The 26,527-nt window shown below is 38.5% G+C and overlaps 2 protein-coding genes across 5 annotated transcripts; one reads left to right on the top strand and one right to left on the bottom strand.

Moving 5' to 3' along the window:
• Window positions 1-2,479: 2,479 nt before the first annotated feature.
• Window positions 2,480-9,154, bottom strand: LOC111672215 (transcription cofactor vestigial-like protein 4). Of its 2 annotated transcripts, none has more exons than XM_023429569.2 (5): window positions 9,014-9,154; window positions 7,875-8,037; window positions 6,660-6,879; window positions 5,829-5,943; window positions 2,480-4,836 (listed from the first exon to the last, which is right to left on the bottom strand). In XM_023429569.2, exons 1-5 carry the CDS (start codon window positions 9,093-9,095, stop codon window positions 4,637-4,639), a joined length of 780 nt encoding a protein of 259 aa, XP_023285337.1. In that variant the 5' UTR covers window positions 9,096-9,154; the 3' UTR covers window positions 2,480-4,636. The 2 variants fall into 2 exon arrangements, with proteins under 2 accessions (XP_023285337.1, XP_087036304.1); XM_087180178.1 differs by having other exon boundaries at window positions 7,875-8,068; window positions 9,014-9,134.
• Window positions 9,155-9,790: 636 nt separating this feature from the next.
• On the top strand, window positions 9,791-23,393 carry syn2a (synapsin IIa). 3 transcript variants are annotated; one of them, XM_087180177.1, is made up of 14 exons: window positions 9,791-9,909; window positions 10,010-10,074; window positions 10,182-10,271; window positions 12,573-12,927; window positions 18,642-18,699; window positions 18,808-18,899; window positions 19,060-19,216; window positions 19,330-19,419; window positions 19,569-19,631; window positions 19,855-19,997; window positions 20,092-20,166; window positions 20,418-20,520; window positions 20,759-20,905; window positions 21,124-23,393. In XM_087180177.1, exons 4-14 carry the CDS (start codon window positions 12,581-12,583, stop codon window positions 21,256-21,258), a joined length of 1,410 nt encoding a protein of 469 aa, XP_087036303.1. In that variant the 5' UTR covers window positions 9,791-9,909; window positions 10,010-10,074; window positions 10,182-10,271; window positions 12,573-12,580; the 3' UTR covers window positions 21,259-23,393. The 3 variants fall into 3 exon arrangements, with proteins under 3 accessions (XP_087036303.1, XP_087036302.1, XP_023285340.1); XM_087180176.1 differs by lacking the exon at window positions 10,010-10,074 and having other exon boundaries at window positions 9,794-9,909; window positions 10,141-10,271; XM_023429572.2 differs by lacking the exon at window positions 10,010-10,074 and having other exon boundaries at window positions 9,806-9,909; window positions 10,126-10,271.
• The last annotated feature ends 3,134 nt before the right edge of the window (window positions 23,394-26,527 follow it).

Below are 26,527 nucleotides of genomic sequence, written 5' to 3'. Positions count from 1 at the left end.
TTTTTGAGCAGATTTGAGCCTGAGGGGTGAGAGTAACAACAACCAAACGAGGGGGGGAAAAAAAAGATCTTTCTTTTCTAGTTTAAAGATTTGCGCTATGAATGGTGCTCAGCAAATTCAAATTAGCCAAACTGAAGTGGAGGTATACTCATTTACATTTTCATTCAGCATTTAAGGATTTTATTTATAGCTTAAAATTCAACTATGGTTATGCTAATCAAGCATAATGTTTCCAATACATAAATACATCTACAATGAAATTTCAGAGAAGATCCTTAAAAACAGGGGTCTGGGATCTAGAGCCATGTTGGATAAGGTCTACAATGGATTCTGTTCTCAGCATGAAAACAATGTCTCGTTACCTATAGATCCATTTTACATGTAAAGTACATTGTTACATTACTAACAAACACATTGAGGAAACACTGCATCAGTATCAATCTTCCCAATAACGATGATGACGCTCATGTCTTTGTTTGATCTCCAGGGACTGGAGAATTTAGGGGAGTGTGTAAGGTGGTTATATACCACCATCTGCTGGTTGGGAAAGAGAAGTCAGCTAATCTCGGCTCCAACTACAGGCTTGGTCTCATAAGAATTATCACTTTTATTATCCCATTTCCATTATAACATGATCATGTGCAAGCTAAAATGCTTTCTAGGTCAATGCTGAAGTCTGCATCAAGCAATCCATACCACTAAGTCATCAAGCATGATTTCCAGTTTTCTCACTTTCAAAGCAATGGATTTTTCCAGCAGCAATTATTCAGTCTTTTGTTACCATGACACCAAATCAACCAAACAGTGTCTATGACCAACTGAGTCCAAAGAGGTTTCAACTGTAATGTCTGAGGGAAGATGTCAGCTGCTTGTTGAGAACATGGTGACTCGGCTGTAGAATTTGTCTCACACTCTCACACACACACACACACACACACAAGTTTTTGCGCAGCTATCCTTGTTAGGACATTAGGATAACCCTAACCTTAACCCGAAGAGGTAACAAAAACACATGCACACGCACATCCATTAGAAGTAGAAAAACAAAGATGTTAAATATACAACTGTTATGTTTCACTGGAAAACTATTTGTGAATCACAAGAACCTCCAAATAACCCTAAATGGGACAAAGACGTAAGGACAGAGTTACTGATCCACGAGAGAGTGACTCACACTATGCCAATACATAATGTTCTTGTAGTTTCCATTAAAGAGTAACAGCTCCTACAGTGTGAAGTTTTCTATAACCAAGTTTCATCTGCTGTCTTGATTTGAAACTCAATACTATGATGGAGTTTGTAGGCTCCAAAGATACCTAACATGACAGAAGGCTCCAGACTGAAGCAAAGCGAGATCAGTCCTCTTATTACAAACCTCTCTCAGCACTCTTACAAGCCCAAAGGTGTGTATTTGATACTCTACGACCAGACTGTGTGTGTGTGTGTAGAGTATCAAATACACACCTGTATCATTTTAACATCAGCATGCTGGAGACAGCAAGGCAGACTTGAAAAACTGGCCCAAGACTAATCATTTTAATCTCTCCTGGAAAGACAAACGAGTAATGACTCAAGTCAATAGCAAAAACAAAAACAACAAAAACAGAATTAACTGAAGACAAGACACTGAAAACACTACGGGACAAGGGTGCTCCAGGAATAAACACAAACATCAGGCAATGTTCCACATAAACAAATGTGCTTTAGTAAAGTATTCAGCATAATTACACTTACAATGTAGGTCTACTATAAAAGGACATTTGTCCAATCCTTGCCCCTCTTAGCTAAAGTGGTCTGGCTAATATGTTGATAAATCACTTCATTTTGTAGCTGTGGCAGCCAGTATCCAATGAAAACATAGAATGTGCAATGAGTCCTGATTGCTTGGTTCAAACAGGAGTGCTCTAATCAGTGTAGCCACCTCCCCATTGGTGGCTCAAGTGTCTGCAACATTGAAGATGCATTAAAAAAAAAAAAAATCCTATTGTTTTACAATTTACCAGTAGAACGGTAATGTTACAGGATGCACAATTCAGAAATGACAGCTGAGGAGTTTCCAAAGAACCTTTCTCTACATTTTACCAGTAAATACACGTTTGGTGCACACAAATGTTTTGAGTGGATCTGAATGGACCCTGTGGAACAATACACTGCAGAGACCGCTGTTTACCTATAGCAATATCTTTTTTGGGTCACTGTGGAAAAGAAAGAAAAAGAAAGCTCAAACACTGTCACCTCAATACCTTGCATTCACACCCATTCTAACCTATATACCAACTACCATGTAGCAGCACTTGATCTTAATTGCCTCACTTTTATACTGGCAAGAATATTTTTTGTTAAATTATGCAATCTGATTGAATGCAACTTGTTACTGCATGCTACAGACAATCAGCAAATACAATATAAAGTATCTCATGCTCTTATGACTGCAGTCACATTTTATTTGGTAAAAAGAATGACAGGAAATATGCAAAGGTTGGCATTTGAATGTTTATTTGGAAGAAATTAAGTACAAACAGTGGCATTTTCTTCCAGAGAAATAAGGACAAAAGTGAACATATGTTTTACATGTGGATGACACCTGGAGCAGGTCCTTTCTGCTAACAGTCTTTGAGATACAGGTAGTCTAAACATAGCAATTAAATAACAATGGACTAATACCCCAAACATATTACTAAAAAAAAAATCTACTTGTGTCAAACAAGCAGATCCCATGATAATCCCTAAACTCCACTATGGTACACACAGACACAAACTCTTTAAACTGTTAGTGTAGAAGTCTTTCTGACACTGCACCAAGAAAGTCTTTGATCAAAAGACTGTTGTGTTCCTGCACTTTTTTATCATCTGATAACTGTGGGAAAATAATCAACTTTTAGAAAGATAGAACCATGGTTAGAAGATAATGAGCATCCATGCTACACGAGTACACTACTCTGAATAGAAAACAAAATATCTATGATCATTCCGCGCGGCGCAATGAAAGTCTTACATGAGTAAAATAAAATATAAAGACAGGATAGTGTATGTAACAATTTTAAAAACTGTTGAATATTAATACAAATGTATATGTTTTCACAGACAGTTAACTGACATACAAAAAAAAATCTGAATTTACAATACCATTTCTTAATCAGTGTTGACAAATAGGTTATGCTACTGTAAGTAGAGAATTTCAGAAGGGTGAGAAATTAATTTAAACAAAACTCAACTGCATAAAAAACTTTGTGGCTCACTTTAACCTTTTCTCCATAATAAGGAAGATTTTTGCAGCTAGCATCATGACATCATCCTAATCAAGACAAACATACCTGTAACAGTATTTGCTGAACACAACTGAAATGACTGATACATGTCTGGCAGTCATGGTGGAATGATGCCTACTCAACAGTTAAGGACACTCACATTGCATCTGCTTTAAAATCTTCGTTTTTAAGGGAAATCAATTTTGTCATTGAAGCAATGGAGACATCCTCTTGTGTTCTCAACAAATTAAAAAAAAAGAATTCTGTTGTCAAAAGTCAACATGAAAGCATCAACATGTTGTGAATAAATAAAGCCACTGCTAAAAGACTGTACTACAGAAGGTCAGATTTAGCTGTATTCAGTCATGTATAAAGCATCCAGCTCCACAGAGTAACAAAGCAATGTAGCCTATTAAACTGCATTCAGACAACCTTGCCAGAGGCTGTGATTTGTAGATGGATGCTAAGATATAAACCTATATATAGTAATGAAAACCAGATACAAAAAATATATTGAGTACAACTGTACCAGCAGTGAGTATTTCTAAAATGTTACAGATAAAAAATAAATTCTGAGTAAATATATAGTATAGAATAAGGATTGTAATAGAAACCAGCTATTTGAAACATGCTTTCTAGTTAGAGATATGTTCTATGATTGATATTAGTTTACTAAGTAATCAGCCACGGTGAGCATATAGACAGGAAACTAAAATTATTTAGTTAACAGTGGATAAGTCCAGTTCAGGATCATAAAGAAGACAGATTAGTCTAGTGTCTCCAGAAAGCAGGGGGACCAGAGCCTTAATTGCATTATCACTATTTCAAAACACAAGACGCATTCTTGAACATATTAGCTCCAACTGAAACAGGTAACCTGCTACCTAAACGGTCAGAAATGTAATAGTGCAAATGAGACCTGGCTGTCCTTTTCAAGTAATACAGATTCAGAAAGCAGTGTGATTTTAGAATGGAAACAATGAAGACCAGATCTATGGTTTATATGTTGATGGAAAAGGCAAGGAATTTCTTTGGCTATCAAGGCAAGTGAAAGGCAGGTAAGACAGAACATGAGCTAACATCCGACAACTTTGTGAATCTCATTATCGGTGCAAGATAAAATCTATGATTGTACAATTTTGACAACCAACATCGTCAATCCAACTATGCAATATTTATTTTTTCTTCTTCAATTGAGAAACTTTCCCAATTTTGGAGAACAAATATGAGCTGAGTATTCTAATAAAAGGTCGCCCTCAATGTCCAAAAGTAAATAGCCTGGGAGAGCACCACGTTATATGTCTTATATTGTTCTTTGCTAGGGGAAGTTGATGCTTGGCAAGAAGCAAACACTAAGAAGGCGATTGTAATGTTTACTTCCCTCTGCTTCATGGATCTGCATCTGGGGTCTGATGACCCCCACCCTTGGCCTTGATTTGGAGCCAGGCATCTCCCAGAGCCTTGGCAAAGTGGTCGTCCACTGAACCTGTGATGGACACTGAGTTGGACACAGGCTCCGCATCTTTGTAGTTTTTCCCAAGGCTGCGACGGAAGTGCTCCTCAATCACAGGATCACATACTGTGTTAGCTAAAATTAGATGTAGAGGAAAAAGACCAAAAACCCTGTTATTACCAAGCATGTAATATAGAAAAATAAACAAAGCTATGATCACCATGGAATCAATAGAAATAAAGCTGTTTATGCCTAAACTGGTTCCACCAGGATCTGAATCATAATACAGTACTGGTCCCGTAGAATTTAGATGTGTTCTCAGTGACTTTAACTGTGGCTTGATTGTTGGTGCCAGACAGGCTGGTTTGAGTGTTTCTGAAACTGCTGCTCTCCAGTTCTGACACACAACAGTCTCTAGAGTTTACCCAGAATACTGCAAGAGAAATAAAAAATTCAATGAGCAGCACTTCTGTGGACGAAAACACCTCGTTGATGAGAGAGGTCAGAAGAGAATGGCCAGATTGGTTGGAGTGGACAGAAAGGCTATGGTTACTCAGATAACTACTCTTTACAACTGTGGTGAGAAGAAACTCATCTAAACATCTGAGGACCATGTCAGATTGCTCTCTTATGAGCCAAGAACAGAAATCTTGACAGCTCAATATTTTAGGGTCAAAATTTGTTGTGAACAGCATGAATCCATAGACCCAATGTACCTTGTGTCAATAGTCCAGGATGGAGGTGGTGGTGTAATGGTGTGGAGAATGTTTTCTTGGCACTTTGGGTCCTTCAATCAATCATTACTTAAATGCCACATTCAATCTGTGTATTGTTGTTGATGATGTGCATCCCTTTACAGCCATAATTTACCGTCTTCTGATGGATAAATGAGAGCAGAATCTATTGTAGATCTTACAATGTATTACAGTATTAGTATGGTGTCCATAATAGACTGCTCTGTGAGTGTAAAATCATAAAGATTTAAACTTTGTTATGCACACACAAGTGTGTCATAGTGAATGTAGTACATTCCCTTTCATTTGTTTTTTTACATTGACAATATTACAGAGAAAGGAAAATATTAAGAGTTTGAGACTGCACATTGTGAGTTGTAATGACAGGCTTACCATTGGTCTTTCTCTGATCAGCAGATGGGCTGGGAGAGCAGCCATTCATGTGGCAGTGAGAGAGGTTACAATTGCGGTTGCTCGCTGGGGCACAGGTAATGACAGAGGGACGATTCTATAGGTGGAAAAAAATACATAGAATCAGCTAACACAGACACACTACTATGCAAGGGTTTGTACACCCCTCACAGATCTCCTCCACAGACTTGATATATACAAAATACACAAAAGCACATCTATTACTTCTCACAAATTAACAATGCCACAATCTATGAACTTTCTCCTGACAACAACTATCTACATTAATCTGTATAGTGGAAGTCAAACAACCAAGGAAAGTAACCTTCACGGAAATCTTTTTTTTTTTTTTTTTTTTTTTTAATAGAGACTAAATTATTTTCTAACTGTGTGTGTGATGATATATACCCCTGTGTCCCCTGAGGTTAACGTTGCCATTAAATCTGAGCTAGCTATCAAGCGTGGCAAATTTTTCTTTGGTATCATTGCTCTTGCCACCTTCCTCTTCCCACTAAGCTGTTATTTTAAAGAAGCCCTTGTAAAACAAAACCATTTTGGCCAGCAAGCGTGTCTGCACTGGGGTCCCAGATGTTCACAAATGTGGGCAAATAATGAAATTTATGTTGCACAGGCTCTCATGGCCATGTGGATGCAACAGGCATGAATTAGGCTTTAATTTAACCAAATGATTCAAAATCATGTATTTATTTATTTTATCATCAATCCCCTATTTCAGGTTGGATGCTTGGTTGCTTGGATTTTGTCACTATGAACACCAGATGTACCCTCCATATGTGTTACAAGTTGACATACCTGCTGCCGTTCTACAGTCCCACCCATGACAGACCTCTCTCTGCCGCTGACTCCAATGTCGTGGCTGCTTTTGGTCAGAGGCAGAGGCTGGTCTACAGCATAGCCAGAAATGGAAGCATAAAGGTGGGTTCCATGGAGACCATTAGAAGAGGAGGTAATGTGCTCCACAGGACTGTGACTCCAGTGCTCATTACGGTTGTCTCCAGCAGAGGGACGGGCCCTTGATTTTAAAAAAGGGACAAATTAAACATATACCACAGCTTCAACTTCTCATAAACAATGCATATATCAGGGATCACATCTCGTGTCTATGAAACACTCTAGCACACAGCTTAGACTGGGATTTTAGTCTTGTTTGTCCTTTTTAGAGTGCAGCATTTTCATGATTGTGGGCATCTCTCAGAGTTAGTTAAATATTATATATATGATTTCTCACTTGTAGACTATGTTGTCCTGGTAATCCAATCCAATTTGTCTCTTAAAGTTGCAATGATTTACAGCCTGGAGGTGGCGTCTGCATGCAAGGTCATGTTCAGACTTTTGTTTCATAATCTCAAACTGGGATTTTTTCAGGCTGAATGGTTTGACTCTTCTTGGGCTTGTTCAATAAATTAAGTTTGTTGAGGATTTCCCCTATTTTCTATCTATATATCAATTTGTATCCGTATCAATCAATATCCGGTGCGGTTTGCTTATATGAATTGTACCTAATGAAGCCTGAGGACTGAAACATAATTACTTAAGTAACTGCAGTAGGTGAACAATTATGTGCAGGGATTTTTTTTGTTTCTTCATAGTCAAAAGTTTTGATTCTATGCACCTGTCAATAAGACTTTTTGGTGTGCAAGAACTTTGTCATAAATATTTCCATCTTTTATAACAAACAAAGTTGTGATTGTGACTACCATGGGTCATCCATGCCAAATTTCACAACAGGATAAAGACACCCACATTCAGACACCCTCCATTCAGGAGAGGAGTGATGAATTTAAATAAATTAAAAACTGCTATTCTACATGTATAATTTACACTTATGTTAAAGAAGCAAAACACTCAAAAGCTATCAGTGAAAATGTTTGGGTTTGGGGAAATCAAACACGTGCTCACATAGTAGTTCACTTCAATAACAAAACACATACTATCCCTTACAATATTAGTATAATTAGGCTTGGACACAATAAAAATTAATGTTTTAAACTTCTGAAAGGCACTTACAGCTGAGTGGCAAACAATCTGCTCATTTTGGTCATGTGGTCATCATCACAGTTGATTCGGTCATCCATTTGTTCTTCCCCATACTTCCGTTTGCTTGGACAGTGTGGAGGAGGCCCAGTTATGTTGGACATAGCAGTGGGCAGGGAGGGTGTCCTGGACTCATCTGTGGGAAAGGAACCAACAGTGTAAATAATCTAATTAAAGTTAGATTAAATCTAATTATAAATAGATATTTCCAGAATTGAGCATGAATATCTAAAACATTTTCTATTGTACTAGTCCAAATGTATTATTTTCACTGCAATTTCGTGTAAGAATTGCCAGGTGATAAGAAGTCATGTCATCCTAAAATTAAAGAGAAAACTGTGACATCTCCAATATGGAAAGATTACTTTTTTTAGTCATCGGAGATGGAATTAATTTCTTAGCGCATCTTTGATTGGGAAGGTCGATTGAGCAATGGACAGGAGATTTCTGGAGTAAAGTTGCTTTCTTTTAAGTAGAAATCAAATGTAAAGATACAGCTACATACACTGTTACTATCAAGACATTTCCCTGGCAAAAACTTGCTCACTATTCTTAATATTTCTTTGTATATATGGCACTCTATAGGCACAACAAATGTAATGTAAACCGTATGAAGTTGCAAACTGCTGCATCAAATAGGAAAAATGTATGGAGTTTGCTCTCATTTTTTTTTTTTTTTTTTTACAAGTCTTTAGTGAGTTCTTGGTCAGGGTAAGGTCTGTGTGGAGATTACTACCATGATAAATATGAGGGTTTAGAATCCTGTTACAAAGAAAGAACAGCTAATGTCATTTATTGTGGCTTACAAGACTTATAGTATCCTACACTGAGGGATGAAACAACCACACACACACACACACACACACACACACACACACAAACAAACACACACAGAATGAGTTTTAAAAAAACCTTGCCGACTTATTTTACTTGTGAGCTTGGCTCTAGCCGTGAGGTAGTTAATAAAAGTTAACATAATTTGCAAATCAAAACACTTCGTTTGGCGAAATTGGCGTGTTGGCAATTAGAGAACATGCCAAATATTATTTACACAAAAAGTTAAATACACAGTGTTACGACACATTAAAACAAATACACACTAGCAAACTAACCTTCGTAGTGCAGTCTCCCAATGTTATTGTTCATTTTGTCCAGGAACTGAGAGTTCAACAGGTCCATTCTAGTGAATAGCATTTACACGAACAGGCTAATTGCTAACATCGATGTTAGCAAGATATACCAGCGAAGAGAATGAAGCGTCTATCCTAAAGAAGAAAAATTGGAAAAATCAGATAGTAAACGACAATTTAAATGTAGCTTACTTCTGGAGAAATTTAATGGACATGGATAGTGTTCTCTTTACTTGAACGGTTGGCTGGCTAACGATGCCTGGCGCTGACGTTAACGATTCAAAGCATAGCATTTACGCTAGTAAAACACGTAGGCTCAGCTAACCGCTAGGCTAGCTTTAACCAGCTAAATTTTACTGGCACAAGTTGGTTAAGAAAGTTATATTCGATATAGATACATTGAAATAAAAGTTACTATTACAATAAACGGTAATTAAGATAGTGTTACAGTTGTTATTTTAGCTAACTTATTTGCAGGAGTTTGCACACTAGCTAGCTAACTTTAGCTACTTTGTCTATGGCACAAGCTAACGTTAGCCATTAATAGCTTGTCACCAACTTTGGAGTAAGTAAGTAGTGTTTTCGATTCAATCAGTAAAGCCGAATAAACGCTGAACTAACATAAACCTCAGTTACAACTTACAGTTCAGTTACGTTCAATGACTTTATGTCCAACAACAAAGCTCCAACGGTAGTTTAACATTAACAGTCAATGTTACTCACTTCATCGACAAAATTTAGCTTTACAGCCACAACAACACCATGGCTAGCCCAGCTTCAGTGCCTTCACGCACTTTCCCACCGGACCAGTCCACAGACAAAAGAGTGGAGAGCGGCCCTAGTGGAGACGAGGCGAATGGTAGCAAAGTTTGGGGATGGTAAATATGACATTACACTACACTGTGAATCATAATGTTTAAGTTTTCTGTGGACCTACTGTTCAATACGTTTTTGCATTGTCTCTTTTGTAACTTCAAGCACACTCAACATAAAGCCAGTGGCACTCATAGCCAGACCGGGCAAACATTAAGGCATCACCAATTGTATGTAACTTATGTACAATTGCATAATTTGCAACGATTATATCATGATAGTGTTGATGCAAACAGCACGCCGCAAGCAGCTGATCAACCTCCTGACTGCAACACAGGGACCAGCGGGGGCATGCGGTGCTGTTGGATCTTCTCATCCGCGAACATCTGTGGGGAAATGCTGGGCTAAGTATTTCAGCAAAGCGGAGGTCAGTTTTGTCGTTCACTGCACCACTACTACCAGCCGGTGTCACCCTAGCATCTATGCATAAGTTTCAGTGCAAGCTAAAGCTTCTATTAAGCCAATATATAAATATAAATGAAGACTGTTCTCATCATTGTATCTCTGACCAATATACAAAAATAAGGTGAGACTTCCAGTCTATGTATATTCAGTCAGGAATGCTTGCACCCCACTTTCAACCTATACAATACTCAAGAAACTATGCATAGCCTTTGTTTACATAGCCCAAAATCCTATATCAAAATTGCGATCTGCACAACAAATGACACCCTCTGTCATTACATCCCCAATTCCATTACAGGAAGAAAAACACAATAGTTTTGCAACAGATGTTATAAATAAAAAGTCAGACAGAGTGACAGTAAAATTACAATATTGAGAAACAGAATGACAATATTAAACAAAGTGCAAACATAAAGGCTATAATTAGAGCTGTAGTTGTCACTGTCATGGATTCAACAAAACTCCACTATTCCTGTAAAGCTATGCTCTGACAAATGTTATTATTTCTTAGGAGTACTTAATCATTTATTAGCAATTACCATTTGCTAGAAATAGAGAAGCTTGGCCCAGTACAGTAGTATAGAACAGTAGAACAATGCGAAGTTAATTTGGTCATTTAAGCAAAAGATTCACTTAGTCTTTGGTTGCTCCACACTGAAAAGGATGAAATAAATTGTTTTATCATGCATAACATCCTGCATCCTAACTATAGTTATGGACCAAAAATCTATTTGGACATTTTTTGCCAATTGATACTAAAGCTACCTTTAACAAGAATGTTATGTAGTATATGCATAGGTTTTACCCATTTTGTGCAAGTAGCCTGATATTTACAGTATTTTAATTGATTACCTATTATCATTTTCATCATATTAAGTGCAGCATTGTGGCCTTTCTTTGACCTTCACTGCTGTTTAAATCTCTGATGGCTAAATGTCCTCAAAGATCAGTGCTTAATGATGACACCAGTCAACTAGTAATTTTTGTCTTATGGTTATTTGGGAGAAAAATATTCATGCTGAGAAATAACTAGTAATATATATATATATATATATATATAAATCTTTAAATTATTTTCACTTAAGGCCCCATATTTGTGTGCCTCAGACTCAAAACGTGTAGAGGTTTGATTAGATTTATGGTGACTTCTGAGCTTTGCCAATTATTGATTTATTGATGTGTTTCCTGACCCTTTTCAGAATATCCATTTGTTACCTGTGTTGGACACATGGTGATCTGTGATAGTTTCACCACACAGCTTTAGTTGTTTTCTACAGTATACTCCTTGTATATAAACCAGTTAAAACATGATAGAGCAGCCAATTAATGTACTGCACAGGGACTAGTAGCAGTGGCAATTGTTTGTCAACATTTTCCTCCAGAATTAGTGATGCATTTATTAATATGTGCTTTGGGAAGATATATGCTTTTTATCATAATTTTGTAATGAACAGATAATTTAGTAGAGAGAACTTTTCTAAGATGTGTCTTTGTTTTAACGTTTCAATTTTACATCTGCAGAAGTGAATTTGTATATGAAAAGTGCTGTCAAATAAAGTCTACTAAAATAGTGAGGTAAAGCATGTCTTGTAGGAAATTTTAATATACTAAATAGGTGGCTATATAGGGATTGATAAATCAATTAAGAGAGAGTGTTTACTGCATGCATTTGTGTCTCAAGAGACTGCTGCTGACGCTTTTCCTCTCATTCAACATTGCCCACTAGTCTTAACAGCCATTTTAGATTTCATGGCTTCATTTTACACACAGAGTGATGCTGTGCATAGATACAGGGCAGAGAAAACATGAGGGACAGAGGGAGCAGGAATGAGGCAATTATGATGTAGCACTCAGTATACCCTCTTGCACTTGCACTGGAAACCCCTCTATTTTCCATGCTGTGGTTCAAAAAAGCATGACGCCTGTAAGGCAGTAGAAAATGGGGGAGGGGTACGGGAAGGCAGGCACGCCAGTGAGTGAGACTGTAGAGGAGAGAGGACGAGAAGAGGAAGGAGAGGCACAGCTAGAGCATCATTTGCAGTGGCTGAGGAAAGCATAGTGTAAGGGGATTGGCTGAGCTGGACTGTAGCGTCACTGCCAGTGAGGGGGAGCTCTGAGGATGCTCCGCTGAGCTGGGAGGGAATTCAGTCGCTGGGAGTTTGCATTGAGAGCTCAGCCATTATCAGCTGTACACTAAGAAAAGGGACTCCGCTGCAGAATTATTTTCCACACCCAGTGCTTGTTGACTCTACTCCTCTCTCAGCTCCAGCCATGAATTATTTGCGCCGGCGCCTCTCGGACAGCACGTTCATCTCCAACCTGCCCAATGGCTACATGACAGACCTCCAAAGGCCTGACCCTGCTCAGCCTCCTCCACCTGCCACCACCACCACCACCCCTGCCAAGTCTCCTACAGCTGGGCCTACACCTCCAGCCACTTCCCCTGCTCCAGAGAGGAAATCCCAGCCGGCTCAGTCCACCGGAGCAGGTTTCTTTAGTTCCATCACCAACGTTGTTAAGCAGACAGCTGCCTCAGCAGGGCTAGTGGAGCAGACCCAAGTCACGACACCTAAGAAGTTTAAGATTCTCCTGGTCATCGACGAACCACAACAGGAGTGGTAAGACAATATACTGCTTTACGAAGTCATGTATTTCAATACAAATCATTTATACGCTATGTGTTGTTAGTTTGCTCCTTAATGCTGATTTTCCCTTCATGGTTCCTTTGTATGTAGTAGTTAGGTAACGTTTAAAGACCCACTGAAACGACATCTGTATGAAGCACCCTGCAGATGTGAATGGGCACTTCTGCTGTGGTTTGATGGTACAGCATGTCTCTTTTACAGTAATACGTGGAGGCAGCCAATACTTAGGGAAATATGGTCCATTGATTCTCAGCAGTAATGACATAACACCAAAATGGAGGATTTTGTATTGTCCTCTGTTCTGTCTCTGTTGTAGTAAATATTCGTCTTTAGTCTTACTTTTTTGTTAACATAATGAAACAATAGAATCTAGGGTTTATAACAACTGCCTGTATAAAAATACAGTGAATTAACTAAAATCGTGATAGTGTTATCCTGTAATGTGTCATTTTACCATTCTTAAAAATGGATGTTCCACAGGTTGTGCAGAATTGGGAAATGCATGTTATTTGTCTGGAAGTAGTCTAAATACTGCAGTGCTTTCCTTCCATCAATGGGGTTTCCCCCCTTCCCACTGATAGCAGATCACATGACATGCCCTGCACATAGTGTACATAGGGAACGGTTAATGTAACTTACTGCAGAGCATGGTGCACAGGTTGCCATTAGTCAGTTATGCATATGGGGTGTGCAGTAGCTGGGCAAATAAAGAAATATTTCACAGCCTGAGGAGAGAAAGGGCCATTGTAGTATTAATGTTAAGAGTGGGTTTACAATAAGTCATTTGAGCCGTTACACTGACAGTCAGAGCTCTTTTTTAGAGGTGAATTGAAACAAGCATCTTTGTCAGTCTAGTGTGGCAAAGAATTAAAGTGCTTTAAATGATTATGCTGATGGATTCAGTGGAAACTTATTTTGATAGAGACTGATATCTTGTCGAACAGTAAAAAATATGCCAGTTCTATCTCCTCATGATCAAAAATTGTTTACACAGCTGACATGTTTTCCACAGCAATATGTGTGCTAGAGCTGTGCAGCTGGATAGTGCAGTGGGGACCTCATACATTTGCACAACCCATCTGTGATTTCTATTGCCTCCTTTTGTTTATTATGTATGGACATTACTAGTTGCTGCCTAGAGATAGAGAGCAGGGAACTGAAACTCAATCCTGTGATGCCTTTCTAATGGAAAGCACATAGGGACTACCTTCTCACTGGTTGACTTTGTGGACGCTGGGCTCTGAGGCATGGAAATAAAATCAATATTAAATCTATGTACAGTTTTTTTCAACATTGAACAAAATGGCCAGACTTCAACTGACTATTCTCAGACAGATTTGTGTAATGCCCCTATTGCAGAAATCCGTCACATTTAGCATCAATCTGTGCAGGCTGTCATGTTGAATGTTGAGAGTCATATCAAGGGTAATATGTTGTTTATGTTTTACATTGTGTGGAGACCACAACAAGATGGCCACTGTGACAGGATTTTATTTTCACACTGATTAAGATGCATATGCTGAATTTAATTGAATCTTATGAGGAACACGGCCTCAAAACACACCAAATCACACAGATTTAAGTGCATTGCCTTGCTTAATTCAGGTGGCCTGGCAGTGTCCTCTTACCCTGTGTAGGACTGCCCATTTATATAATAGAAACCTTGATCAATGTTAGTAAGCTGAGACTCTGTCAGCAGGATGGATGCCAGCCGTATGAGTTCAGTTGTTGGAGAATAAGGATTACAGTGTGGTGTGCCAATACACTGACGCTGCTTTTCAGTTTTCTGGCAGACGAACACAATTTAATACATTAAACTAAAACCATGTCATTCATCAAAGGTGATTCTAACTGAGAATAGGGAGTAGGTTGGGCTGAGACTGTCTAACAAGATCTGATATGTAGTAGCTCCTATGTATTTGAGAAAAATGTCAGTTCATCTCCAGCTCTGACTTTATTACTGGTACCTGATGCAGTTAATCAATATAATGTTAGTTGACTGTGTCCATGAGCTCCACAGACTACCAGTTTCTTGCATCATACTGTGTATCTAGTACACATCCCCCTGGGAGATTAGCTAAAATACTTGATTCAATAGGTTTCCTCTGTCTGAGTGCTGCATCTATTTTTCATGGCTGCTCAATATCACTGAGAGGGAAGCTGTACATGTTTGCTCAATAGCTTTGGTTTCTTTTATGATTATCTTTCACCCAATGGTTGTAAGTAGCTACAGTAGTACAAATCAGTCTTGGTTTATTCAGTGTAATGTAGGTCTGCTCGTCTCCTGTAGCTCGTAGGTGTTAGCGCTACACTGACGTTTCATTTATTAAATTTAAAATAAGGAAAAAAAATGTAATGTTGAAAATGACTTGGAGGGCAAAGCTTCAGAAAAAGTACTTACGTGTTTGTAATACTACATGCTTTGTATTCAGCTCTCACGGTGGCAGGGTGAAAACCATAAAAAAAAATATAGCTTTTGGCAAGCTGTAAGAGCATGAAATTTCTCTTTATAATAATGTTGGTTTCGCTGAGTGCCTAATATTCTCTGTAATGTTGGCCCACCTTGAGTCTGAGGGCTTGTTTATGTGCTGTATCTCATTGCACAACGGTCTGTTTCGAGACAGTTTTCTGCCCACTGCCAAAACAGAAAATTCTAGTGATGAGTCCTGGTGGCCCCAGGACACGTAGAATGAAATCAAGAAAGAGTCCTCCAGACTAATTGCATTAAGGAGAGGGCTCAGGCATCAGCTTGTATTTATCCTATCAAATCAGGTAAATCTCAGATGATCTGTATATATATACAGTATATATACATACTGGGGTCCAAAGGTCTGAGACCATTTTCCTATTCAAGTGGTCTTTGACCTTTGGACCACACTGAATATATATGTAGATACAGATACAGTAGATATATATATAGTGTGTAGTATGGCATATGTTAGCAATTTTCGTCCTCATAAGAGGATTTTGTGTAAAAGTACTGCATTTTATGGCACCACTCAAGTTCAAATTACCATTACTGTCTCATTATTATTATTATTATTATTATTATTATTATCATTATTATTATATATTCTGAGTAATCATAATTTGTTCAAGTTAAGTATGTTGTATATTTTATCAAATAAATTACAATTGAGTCTAGCTATAGTTACATAGATTCTGTAAAATATTGACAAATTTGTAAATTGGCATCTAGAGAAAATAGAAGACATTAGTATGGATGTGTATTTGAGTAGGTGCCATGTAAATGGTTGTGTCAAACCTAATAAAACTGTGCAGAATAAAACGTGTGCTGATAGAACCATGGCGACTGCCTGGGTCACATCACATATAGAGACAGACACATTCTGTCATTTTTACTTGTTAGATGAGGCTGCCAGACATACAGAGAGGTTTGTTTTGTTCCGGGAATGCTTTGCTATAAATTGCTCTTTTGACAGGAGGAGCAGATGGTACACTGTCTTACTTATCAGTCTAATGACTGAGCTGTGCTGCTTCTGTATTCTCAGTCACTCAGTGTTCAAAATTGAAATACATAAATACATAGGATACTGTTTTAACTGTTATCAGGAAAAGAGTGATTAGTATTGTGAGCTTAACCTTATTGAAACATTACCAACATGTGAGAGTGAATGTTAAACAGGCTAAGTGATGACATTAAAATTCAGCAAGGGCTCCTGCTTTCCGAGCTCTCGGGTGAATCATCTGAATGAAAAATTCTTTCAATATGAAATTTGGGAATACCTTCACACAGCAGCCATTGATGAAGTCGCTTCATTTTTCATCCTCTAAATTGTCTTACTTACTCTTGACATGACAAAAGAGAAAGATTTATATACATATTTTTTATCTCATTTTATTTCTCACCTCATCTTTAATTCAAGTCAAGAGCACCCATATTGATTCTTACAAATGAATGATCGGGGTAAACAGCTACTATCACGCTCCTGTCTCTCTCTCAGTGAGCCGCCATAAGTGCAGTGCCCAGTGACTAACTCCGGTTTTTAAGGTCAGCGCGTTCATCAAGGGCAAACGCAGAAGTATTACTAACACATAACCAGAATGTCCTTGGTTTTTGGATGACAGCTGCCATGAGGAAAGCAACTAAACTTAACACAGAATGGCTGTAAATTTTAACAAGGTAATACGGTTGCTTTGAAGTGACTGCCAAATACTAAAACATACAAATGCACAGCATTGAAAATCATGTTAAATGTACTATAGGATCATTTCCTCTTTGAATATATGGCTTCTGTGCTCAGTATAGGCTGAGCTGGCATGTGGTCTGCAGAGTGATAATAAATAGATCAATTAAACAATGCTATACTTTTAATAATATTGCTAGGCTTGTCTTTTTCGTACCTTGTATTGTCTGTTTCAAGGGGTGATGTTTTGGAAACACTGTCGTTCATACAGTGTGTATTGGTTAAGAGCATTCATCACAGTGCGAAGTAGGCTTTTCATTTTCCCAGATATAGGAGCAATGATTCATATTTTAATGTTTGTTTTCCTCCACAGCCAAATACATCCCCATGCTGTAATTAGATTGAGAATGAATTATTCAGCTTTACCTCCTCACTAAATGAGTACGAAGTAAAGGGTACATGACAGCAAGGTGATACACACTAAGAAGAAGAGGAAGGGAGAACCCCGAAACACGTCTGCCAGAAATGATCTGCACATTCTGAAACATAGACGGTCTACAAATTCTTTCATTCTCTCATTAATGTTTAGCACCACACCAGTTTACCACTGTTGCACTGCAGCTGATGGCTGTTAATTGAAGTGCGAACTTGAAACTGTGGAAGTGGAAACCGGGAATTAAACCTCCTCCATGGCAACTGGAAGAGATAGAGTCCATTAATAATGATTTACTGTAGATGACCCCGGATGTTTCTACCTTCAAAGCTTATGTTGTCAGGCCCAGCACCTACACATCAGTGTCATAAAAAAAAAGAAAAGCCAAAGAAATCGAACACACTGTTAACAGCAGCAGTCACTGTGTGAGTTCTGCAGTTTTCATCTCGGTGCGGTGTCAGTAGAAGGACACTGATCCATCTTAATCTGAAGTCGCATGGGAAAAGATTTCCTCTCCAGCAGTGGTTCAGGAGAAAAGGTGTTTCAGGACATGGAAGTGTAGTTTTTTATTCAAGCAAGAAAAGCCAGTTACTCTGTTTTAAAAAGTGATGAATCACAAGTGATGAAAGATGCAGCCATTTTCTGAAAAAGTGAATTCAGTGTGCTCAATAGGAATGTCACTGCATCCTTTCTTGACCCTACTGGGTGGCACTGCAAATGGACCAAGCAGTAGATTATACTGAATTGCATGTGTCTACGCTGTGGAAGGTTTGCCTGTAAGAATTATACAGCCTTTAAAAATGTTGTAAATCTTTATATCTCTCCTTGCTGCTTGATTTAAGGGAGGAATTGTTAGAGAGGCTTTGTATCAGCAGTTGGAAGAGCATGAAAGGAAGCATTTGTCTGCCCTGTACTGTTCATGCACTCAACTCTAGTGGCATACATTCAACATTAATTCATATTCCATGTTGTTGTAAAGTGATTATTAGTCAGGGCTAGATTTGCACTTGGGTTGGATATCAATTTGAAATCTCTTTGTAAGGAATCTATAGAATTTATTGTTACATTAACAGTTTATGAATTCTCTGTGTTTCTGTTTTGAACAGGGCAAAATTATTCAAAGGAAAGAAAGTATATGGGGATTATGACATCAAAGTGGAGCAGGTAAGTTTCACCAAGCCACTGATATCCATTTTAAGTACTTATGTAAAACAGAATAGAGAGATTTAAGTACTCTATCCTCATATGCCTCTGTAACCTCTGTAACCTCAGGCTGAATTCAATGAGATCAATGTTGTGGCTCATGCCAACGGGACCTGCAACGTTAACATGCAGGTTTTGAGGAGTGGCACCAAGGTTGTCAGGTGAGACGCACACAACCTCACACAAGTTGGTACTCACTGTTTTAATCAGTGCGAATGCTATGTAATCCACCCACAGTGCTGACTCATACCCACTGCTCTCAGGATTTGCCCCAGGTTGGTGAGATTTTTGTCACATCTCGGCTATAATTTTATCTTCTAGGTCATTCAAGCCAGACTTTGTCCTCATTCGTCAACATGCCTTCAGTATGACCCAGAACGAAGATTTTCGCAACCTGATCATTGGTCTGCAATATGGAGGTGTCCCAAGCATCAACTCCCTTGAGTCAATCTACAACCTGTGTGACAAGCCCTGGGCGGTAAGCACTCAGCAGCCAGGGAGAGCTTCACTGTCTTTTATCTATCAAGTAACAGTAATTAACTATGTTAAATATACTTTATATCTGATTTATTTATCTTTTTGTGTTTCCAGTTTGCTCAACTTATAAACACCTACAGGAAACTTGGGGCTGAGAAGTTCCCTCTGATTGAGCAGACCTTTTACCCCAACTATAAGGAGATGGTGAGAAAACCATCACCCCCCACTTTTTACTGCATTGAAGAAAAATGTTTTTGAATAAAATAAAATATTTCTCAAATGTTTGAAATTGCAAGATGAAAGCATGGAGGGAATTATAAGGCAACAGCTCAAAGTATATTTTCTTATTTTAGGTAAGCATGCCATCATTCCCTGTTGTTGTGAAGATTGGACACGCCCACTCTGGTATTGGAAAGGTATAGAGATGTTTCCTGTTGCAAAATGAAATAATGCTTAATTTTGTTTCTCTATGTTCCTAACTTTAGTCGTGATGAATATATATTGAAATGTATACAGTTTGAATATAATCAGAATTCGTCTGCATCATGCTGTCTACAAGAGTCAATTTAGTGCCAGATGCCTTTTAAATCCTGGGTATTTTTGCTCTTCTCTGTCTCATGTGTCTGTTTTTGTGCACAGGTGAAGGTGGACAATCACAGTAAGTTCCAGGACATAGCCAGTGTCGTAGCTCTCACCCAGACGTACACAACCACAGAGCCTCTCATTGACTCCAAGTATGACATCCGAATCCAGAAGATTGGCAGTGACTACAAAGCCTACATGTAAGTAAGATTGTATGTATTTATGAACTTAAGAAGCGAACGAGAAAACAAACCTGAACTTGTTTTAATTTCATGTAATTTACACACTTCTCAGGAGAACATCTATTTCTGGAAACTGGAAGACCAACACAGGCTCAGCTATGCTTGAACAAGTGGCCATGACTGACCGGTAAGCGTTCAATCAGCATCCCACACTGCAAGACAAGAACAATTTTATTTTGACATAGCAAATATTCTCAGTTTAAAAAAAAAAGAAAAGAAAAGAAAAAAAAAAAGAAGTTCATTAATTCTGTTACATGTTATTAGCAAGTTACTATTGGTGTGATAACCTGTTGTGTTTTATAATATTTATTATATTGAAGTAGAAATAAGTGATAATCAGACCACGGTTTTGAGTCTTGTGTTGATTGGTATGCTTAGGTACAAGCTCTGGGTTGACACGTGCTCAGAGATTTTTGGGGGTCTGGATATCTGTGCAGTCAAAGCCATCCATGGAAAAGATGGCAGAGATTATATCACAGAGGTAGGAGTGTACGATTATCAGCTTTGACAGCTACAGCTCAGGAGTGAAAGTGGATAACTTGTAATGAAACTTCAGGAACTTACTGAGCTGTATCAATCCAAAAAAGTACAAATGTTGCCTGTTCCTTCATTTCAACAATTTCAGTATACCAGCCAGAATTTATATGAGGACAAGCTTTACATAAAGTGATGTCAGTATCCCATCATTCTCTGCTGAACCTATCCTCCATGTGGTGCAGGTGGCAGGCTCCTCCATGCCTCTGGTAGGGGAGCACCAGGCTGAGGACAGACAGCTCATTGCCGACATGGTGCTGACAAGAATGAAGCTGTTAGCAGAGAATGAGGCTAATGCTCCCCAGAGACCCACCACTATACAGCCATCCCAGGTATAGTAACACAAAGGCACAGTGCACACACTGTCTCAGAGTTTAGAGACAAGACTCTTGTGTTGATTTATTATCATTGTAGATATAATTACAATGTGCTATATTGTCACTTATTTATATTGCAAGATTACAATATTCTAGCTATCTGTTTAGATCTCACTACAAGAAAATGATCATAGCTGCTGGTGGATGAGTAAATTATTTCTTTCTCTTTTTAGGGAGCCGGCCAGAAGGGAGAGATCACTGGCGAACCCACTAAGAACGGTGCCGGGCGCCCACCTCAAGGTTGTCTGCAGTACATTCTCGACTGTAATGGCGTTGCAGTGGGTCCAAAACCAGTCCAGGCCAACTGAGTCACCCAGGAGAACGGGGGAAAGTCTCAGAGTCTAGATAACAATGACGTACCATAGCTAATCGCAAGCGCAGACGTGTGTGTGTGGACGCTGATAGCTAGAATCAGATCTTGGCGCCGTGAGCTTGGTACAGCTGAGTGCTGGCCTGGACTGTGTTTTTAACTCTATGCAGTGTCAAAATGTACTGTCTACTTGTTGACCTGTTGATTTGTGTGCTTGTATAGGTCACATATGTTTCAGTAGCTGTGGATTTTCTTTGGGGCTGTTGTTGATGATGTAAAAAGCAGATTGTGCCTACACTGAGTTCAGTGCTGCTCTGTGCTACTTGTTTGACCCAGCTATGACTCTTTCATTTGCCCCCTACCCCCTTTCTGTTTTCTATTTTGGTGTGTATCTTTAGATATTGTTCAAACTGTGGACTATTGTGCAGTTTGACGTTTGTGTATATCTCAATATGTATACAGTACGTGGGTGTGTATGGCTGTAGTGGTGATTATTTTCATGTTTATACTAATAGATATTTATTTTTGTTTTGCATGATTGACACAAAGGCAGGTGTAAGTCAGTTATAAATGTCTGAACAAGTGGGATGTTCATGTAACATCGCTGTTTTACCCTGTGGTTCATGCATTGTGAATGTGTCATAAGAAAGGAATATTATATAGCTCTAGAGGATACATATATTAATTCCCAAACATGCATTAACACATTGAGAGTTACTGTGTGCACTCCTGCATACACACACACAATAGAGACATGCAGTATGTTGCCTTTCATAAAGTTATTTTTTTTCATCCATAATGTCACAATGTCAGAAGAGAAGAGATTATTTAGGATGATTTTAGAATACTTATAGATGGACACATAATAAATATTAAAATTAGTATAAGATTTATTACAGATTGTATTATGTAGGATGTTGTGCAGGTGTATGCACACACAACTTCAATATATTTGTATAATTTTGAACCAAAGAATAAATTATTTACTTTCAATAACAGTATTTGCACTCCAGGAACCCACAATGTAAATATCAGCAAGGGGACTGTTAATGCTGTAGTGTCACATGGAGTGTGTAATTTCATCAGAGAACAGCACTCCAAGACAGCACAAATAACATGTTGCAAATCACACACCAGCGAACTGATGCTGTGTTCAAATTGCTGTCTTTTGCATTCGGTTGCATGGAAGCAGACATTGTAATTGATCATGAAAAAAGTGTTTAATGTCAGATCTGCTGTGAGATGCCTGATATAAAGTCCACCCCATGGCCCTCAGACTGGATATCGGCTATCGTGGTGTTTCCATGACAACAATGCAAGTGCTCAGAGGTTTAGTGTGGATTTGTGCCCGTGTTACAGCCATTCAAAGATCTAGCACGTTTACCCTTATCACACACTCTTCCAGTGAGTTGATGGAAAGTGCAATATAAGTTGTTTTTTTTACTAAATAATGTATTTATTTTGAAATCAGATCTTCCATCGAATTGATTAAAAAAAAAAAAACTATATTCATCCACTCATTGAATTGTTTTGAAAACATTTTCACACAAATGTCACAATCACTCAGTTGTTGTCCAGTGGCTATGGTGGAGGTCGCTCATATGAATGGTGAAACAGCTAAATAGCAACCAAAACAACTGTAAAAAGAAATCTGGACCATTTTCCAACAATTTGTTTGTTACTCTGATATAAAGTATGTTCAGCAAGCTCTGTGTGCAATTCTTTTCCAAGTTGTATAAAGTGCCATTGTATCTGTGAGCGTATCCTTGTAAAAGCCATGCCTGAGGCTTTATGGATGTGTTGTTCTGTTTACTAGGAAATATGCCATGACATTGATTTCCAAGGGAGGATCGTGCTGGGGTTCTCCAGTCTTAAAAGCTGCATGGTTAGGCCTTGGTTCGGTGATTGATAAATTATAATTGGGTGTGTTTATTTGGCTGTTGTGTTGAGGTGAAACTTATGTCGTCAGACCTGCAGGACTTTAAGGGCGATGGTAACTTACAAAATATGTGTACTTTTAAAACCGGTGTTGGACTGTTTAAATCAAGATCAGAATATAATATATTGTGGAAAAAAGTCCGTTCTGGATATTTCCCCTCTTGTCACTGGCAATAAAGCTTCATTTGCAATATATGTTCGGTCTGTATCCTCATCCTGTATATGTTATGTTGTGATACTTCTGCTTGACAATGTCACAGACTTTTTCAATTACACCTTCAAGTGGGGAGGCCATACCGCTCCATCTGTTCAGCTGCTGGGCATACACACTGCACTGCACACAATGATTTACTTCCAATGCATGAAAAGATGATTGTATTGTGATAATGTATCCCCTCTGCTTCCCTTGTGCAGGTACTTGGTGGCGTCTGTCTCCATTCTATGTTGACGGTGTGGGAGACTGTGTTTTTGTCAGATAAATGAATGAATAAACCAGTGAGATGTGAGAACATGCTAGACTACATATGACATACATATACTAACTATCAAATTTAAACCATCATGAATCTTTCTGTCTCTATAGCTAAGATGCCTGAATATTATAAATATCTTTTGTGATGAAATTAGGGGGCCCAGTGGAACCCCAAGGATTACTTTCAAAAAGGCCTGCACCAAAGTTGATCCTCACATCTCCTGCAAAGTTGAGCCCTGCAGCGCAGCTATCTCAGTCTGTGAACCATGATACTCTAACACCAGGAGGACTGCAGCAGGTCCAGTGTAACTCAAATGCTTCTGTCCAAGATGAGTACCAGCATCAGTCTCAGAACCAGAAGGAGCAGGCAGCCGGGCCTCTCCGAGAAAACACACCTCCGCACCCACAGGCGACTGTGGCTCATCATGAGCAACAGCAGACTCTGCTGGAAGATCAAGCTGCTGAGGAAAAACCACAGGGACACCCACAGCTGAAGTAAGTATGAATACCTTCATTTGTCAGTGCTCAAAATAAGGACCCTAGCTATTTAAATTGTTCAAGCAGAGTATATTTAAGCCACTTGTGAATTCACATACACACTTTATTAGATTACACCCCTTTGTGATCTCATGCTAATTCAGAACAACAGCTCAGCCATAAATTCTAACTTTGCAAAATTTATACTGTTCAGTTGTGACAATGTCTGAAATGTGTAAATTCAATTATATGTTTGTTACAGGGGTCATAGTTAAAATTGGTGTTGTGCTGGACTACATTATACGTTCCCATTTACAAACATGAGGGGGGCAGAATGTTAGAAACACCTCTGAATATAATGCAGTTCAGTACAACACCACTAACTATGACATCAATGCTAAAATATTTAATTGAATTAAAAAATCTATGAGTGTCAAAAAGTAGAATTTATGGCAGAGCTGCTGTGCTGGTTTGCATCAGATTGTATCTATCACTGAATATAAATACTGATTGTCTCATACAAATTCATGATCCTCTTGTCTTCCAGCAAATCACAATCTCTGATCAGTGCCTTTGGTCTGAAAGACACATCCGTTTTCCGCACTGCCAGTGAAGACACGGCAAATGCTGAGACCATACGCAACTTGAGGAAGTCCTTTGCAAATCTGTTCTCTGAATAAAAGAAGCTTCATCGAGCCATTAGTTAGCTATTATCGGCTACACATGAAAAACAGTCACTGTTCGGTATATTAAGTGTTCTGCTTATGATAATGAAGCTTGTATTACTTCACTAGAAATATGTTTTTTAGTTGTTTACCTTTTGATCCATATAAAACTTTCCATGGCATTGCTGGTAATGATCAGTAACACAGTCATGAACATGTGGCAGGTATGACACTTTTCTTCAGAACAGGTAAAAATACATTGCCGTGTTTGCTAACTATTAGTTATAGGGATTATCATCAGTAACTACTGTGTACTGTATAGTCTGTTAGGTTGCAGTGGTTATTTGTATGTATTTCTAATGACTTTTATTCAGACCCACATAGTCATGAATTACTGGATCTAGATTAATTAAACCAAAAAGCAGCAGATTCCTCTGTGAGCTGTTCAAGGTGATCACTTCCTTCTGGGATTCAAAGTCCCAAAGTTATAAGATGAGAGGAGGCAGGAAAATTATATCCTGGGTCATTAAGTGCAGGGAATAAAATTTGATTAATTTTTCACTGAAATACAGTGAAGAACTCACACATTTTATATTGCATCGTGTACTTTCTGACACAGACGAGTTATTGACGGTATTAGGCGCATTACTAATCATTTGGATTTAATGTTTATTATTCTCTGCTTCACGCTTCTGCCACATTGATGGGTATCTCTGAAAATTAGTGATGGTGCCTGGAGACTGCATTATGACATTGTGTGTTCAATTTTATTACTTTTTATTTCCTGCCTCTGTAGTTATATTGTATCAGCCCGCTGGTGACAGCAATGCAATGTCCCACCAGATTTTCATTTTGCCACCTCAGAGACTTTCTGTAGCAACAAAAAAAAACAAACACTTCTTTCTGCCTATGAGCTACTTCATCTGAGAAAGCACAAGGATGCACAATAAGGAAGCATATGCATTTATTATCAAGTTATCATACGTTTTGCTTTAACACTCCTTAATAAAACTTTGTGTCTGATATGGATTTTCTGCGATAAACTTCTATCAGCTACACTTTCTCCCTCATTGAAAAATCCACAATTCATAAATATGCAAATATTTCTCATTTCAAAAGATTAACTACAGGAAAAAGAATGGTCCGGCTTCACTGAAAAGTCCATTACGTGCTCTGGAGGCTTCATGTTTCCACATTTTCTGTGCATTCTCGACTACGATTGGCTAACAAATGAGCTGCACTGTCACAAAGTCATTCTCATACAAACGGTATAGTGTAAAATTTAGATTAGAGAGCACAGAGAAACTTTCCGCCTTCAACAGAAGAATGTGAAAACAGCCGTCTAGTTACAAACTCGGCACATGCTGTACGTCTGTACAGTGAAGATCAAACATCCAGATGATGTTCAACCGAGAATATGTTCAGAATTCTTCGTTGAACTGATATGATGCCTTGGCGTTCTGACCCTCTTGTTATTCATGTTACGAGGGGCCGGAAAGAACTCTGTCACACCTGGCACACTTTCTGTATACAGGTGAATCATGGGTAACTGACATGGCTGCAGAGCTGAGAAGTCTGACATAGGGGAGCTCGATGACTGCATAGCAGACTTTCACATCTGGGATTTGTCTTAGAGGAGGCTGTGATTCATTAAACAGACTCACACTGTTAGCTTTAACAAATATCAGCAAACATCTCCCACAGATATAATATGC

Source organism: Seriola lalandi, unplaced genomic scaffold, assembly GCF_002814215.2.
Source record: "Seriola lalandi dorsalis isolate HSWRI2012SDOR001 ecotype SW California unplaced genomic scaffold, Sedor1 jcf7180002054896, whole genome shotgun sequence".
Taxonomy (NCBI): Eukaryota; Metazoa; Chordata; class Actinopteri; order Carangiformes; family Carangidae; genus Seriola; species Seriola lalandi.
This window is presented reverse-complemented; position numbering and strand designations above follow the sequence as displayed.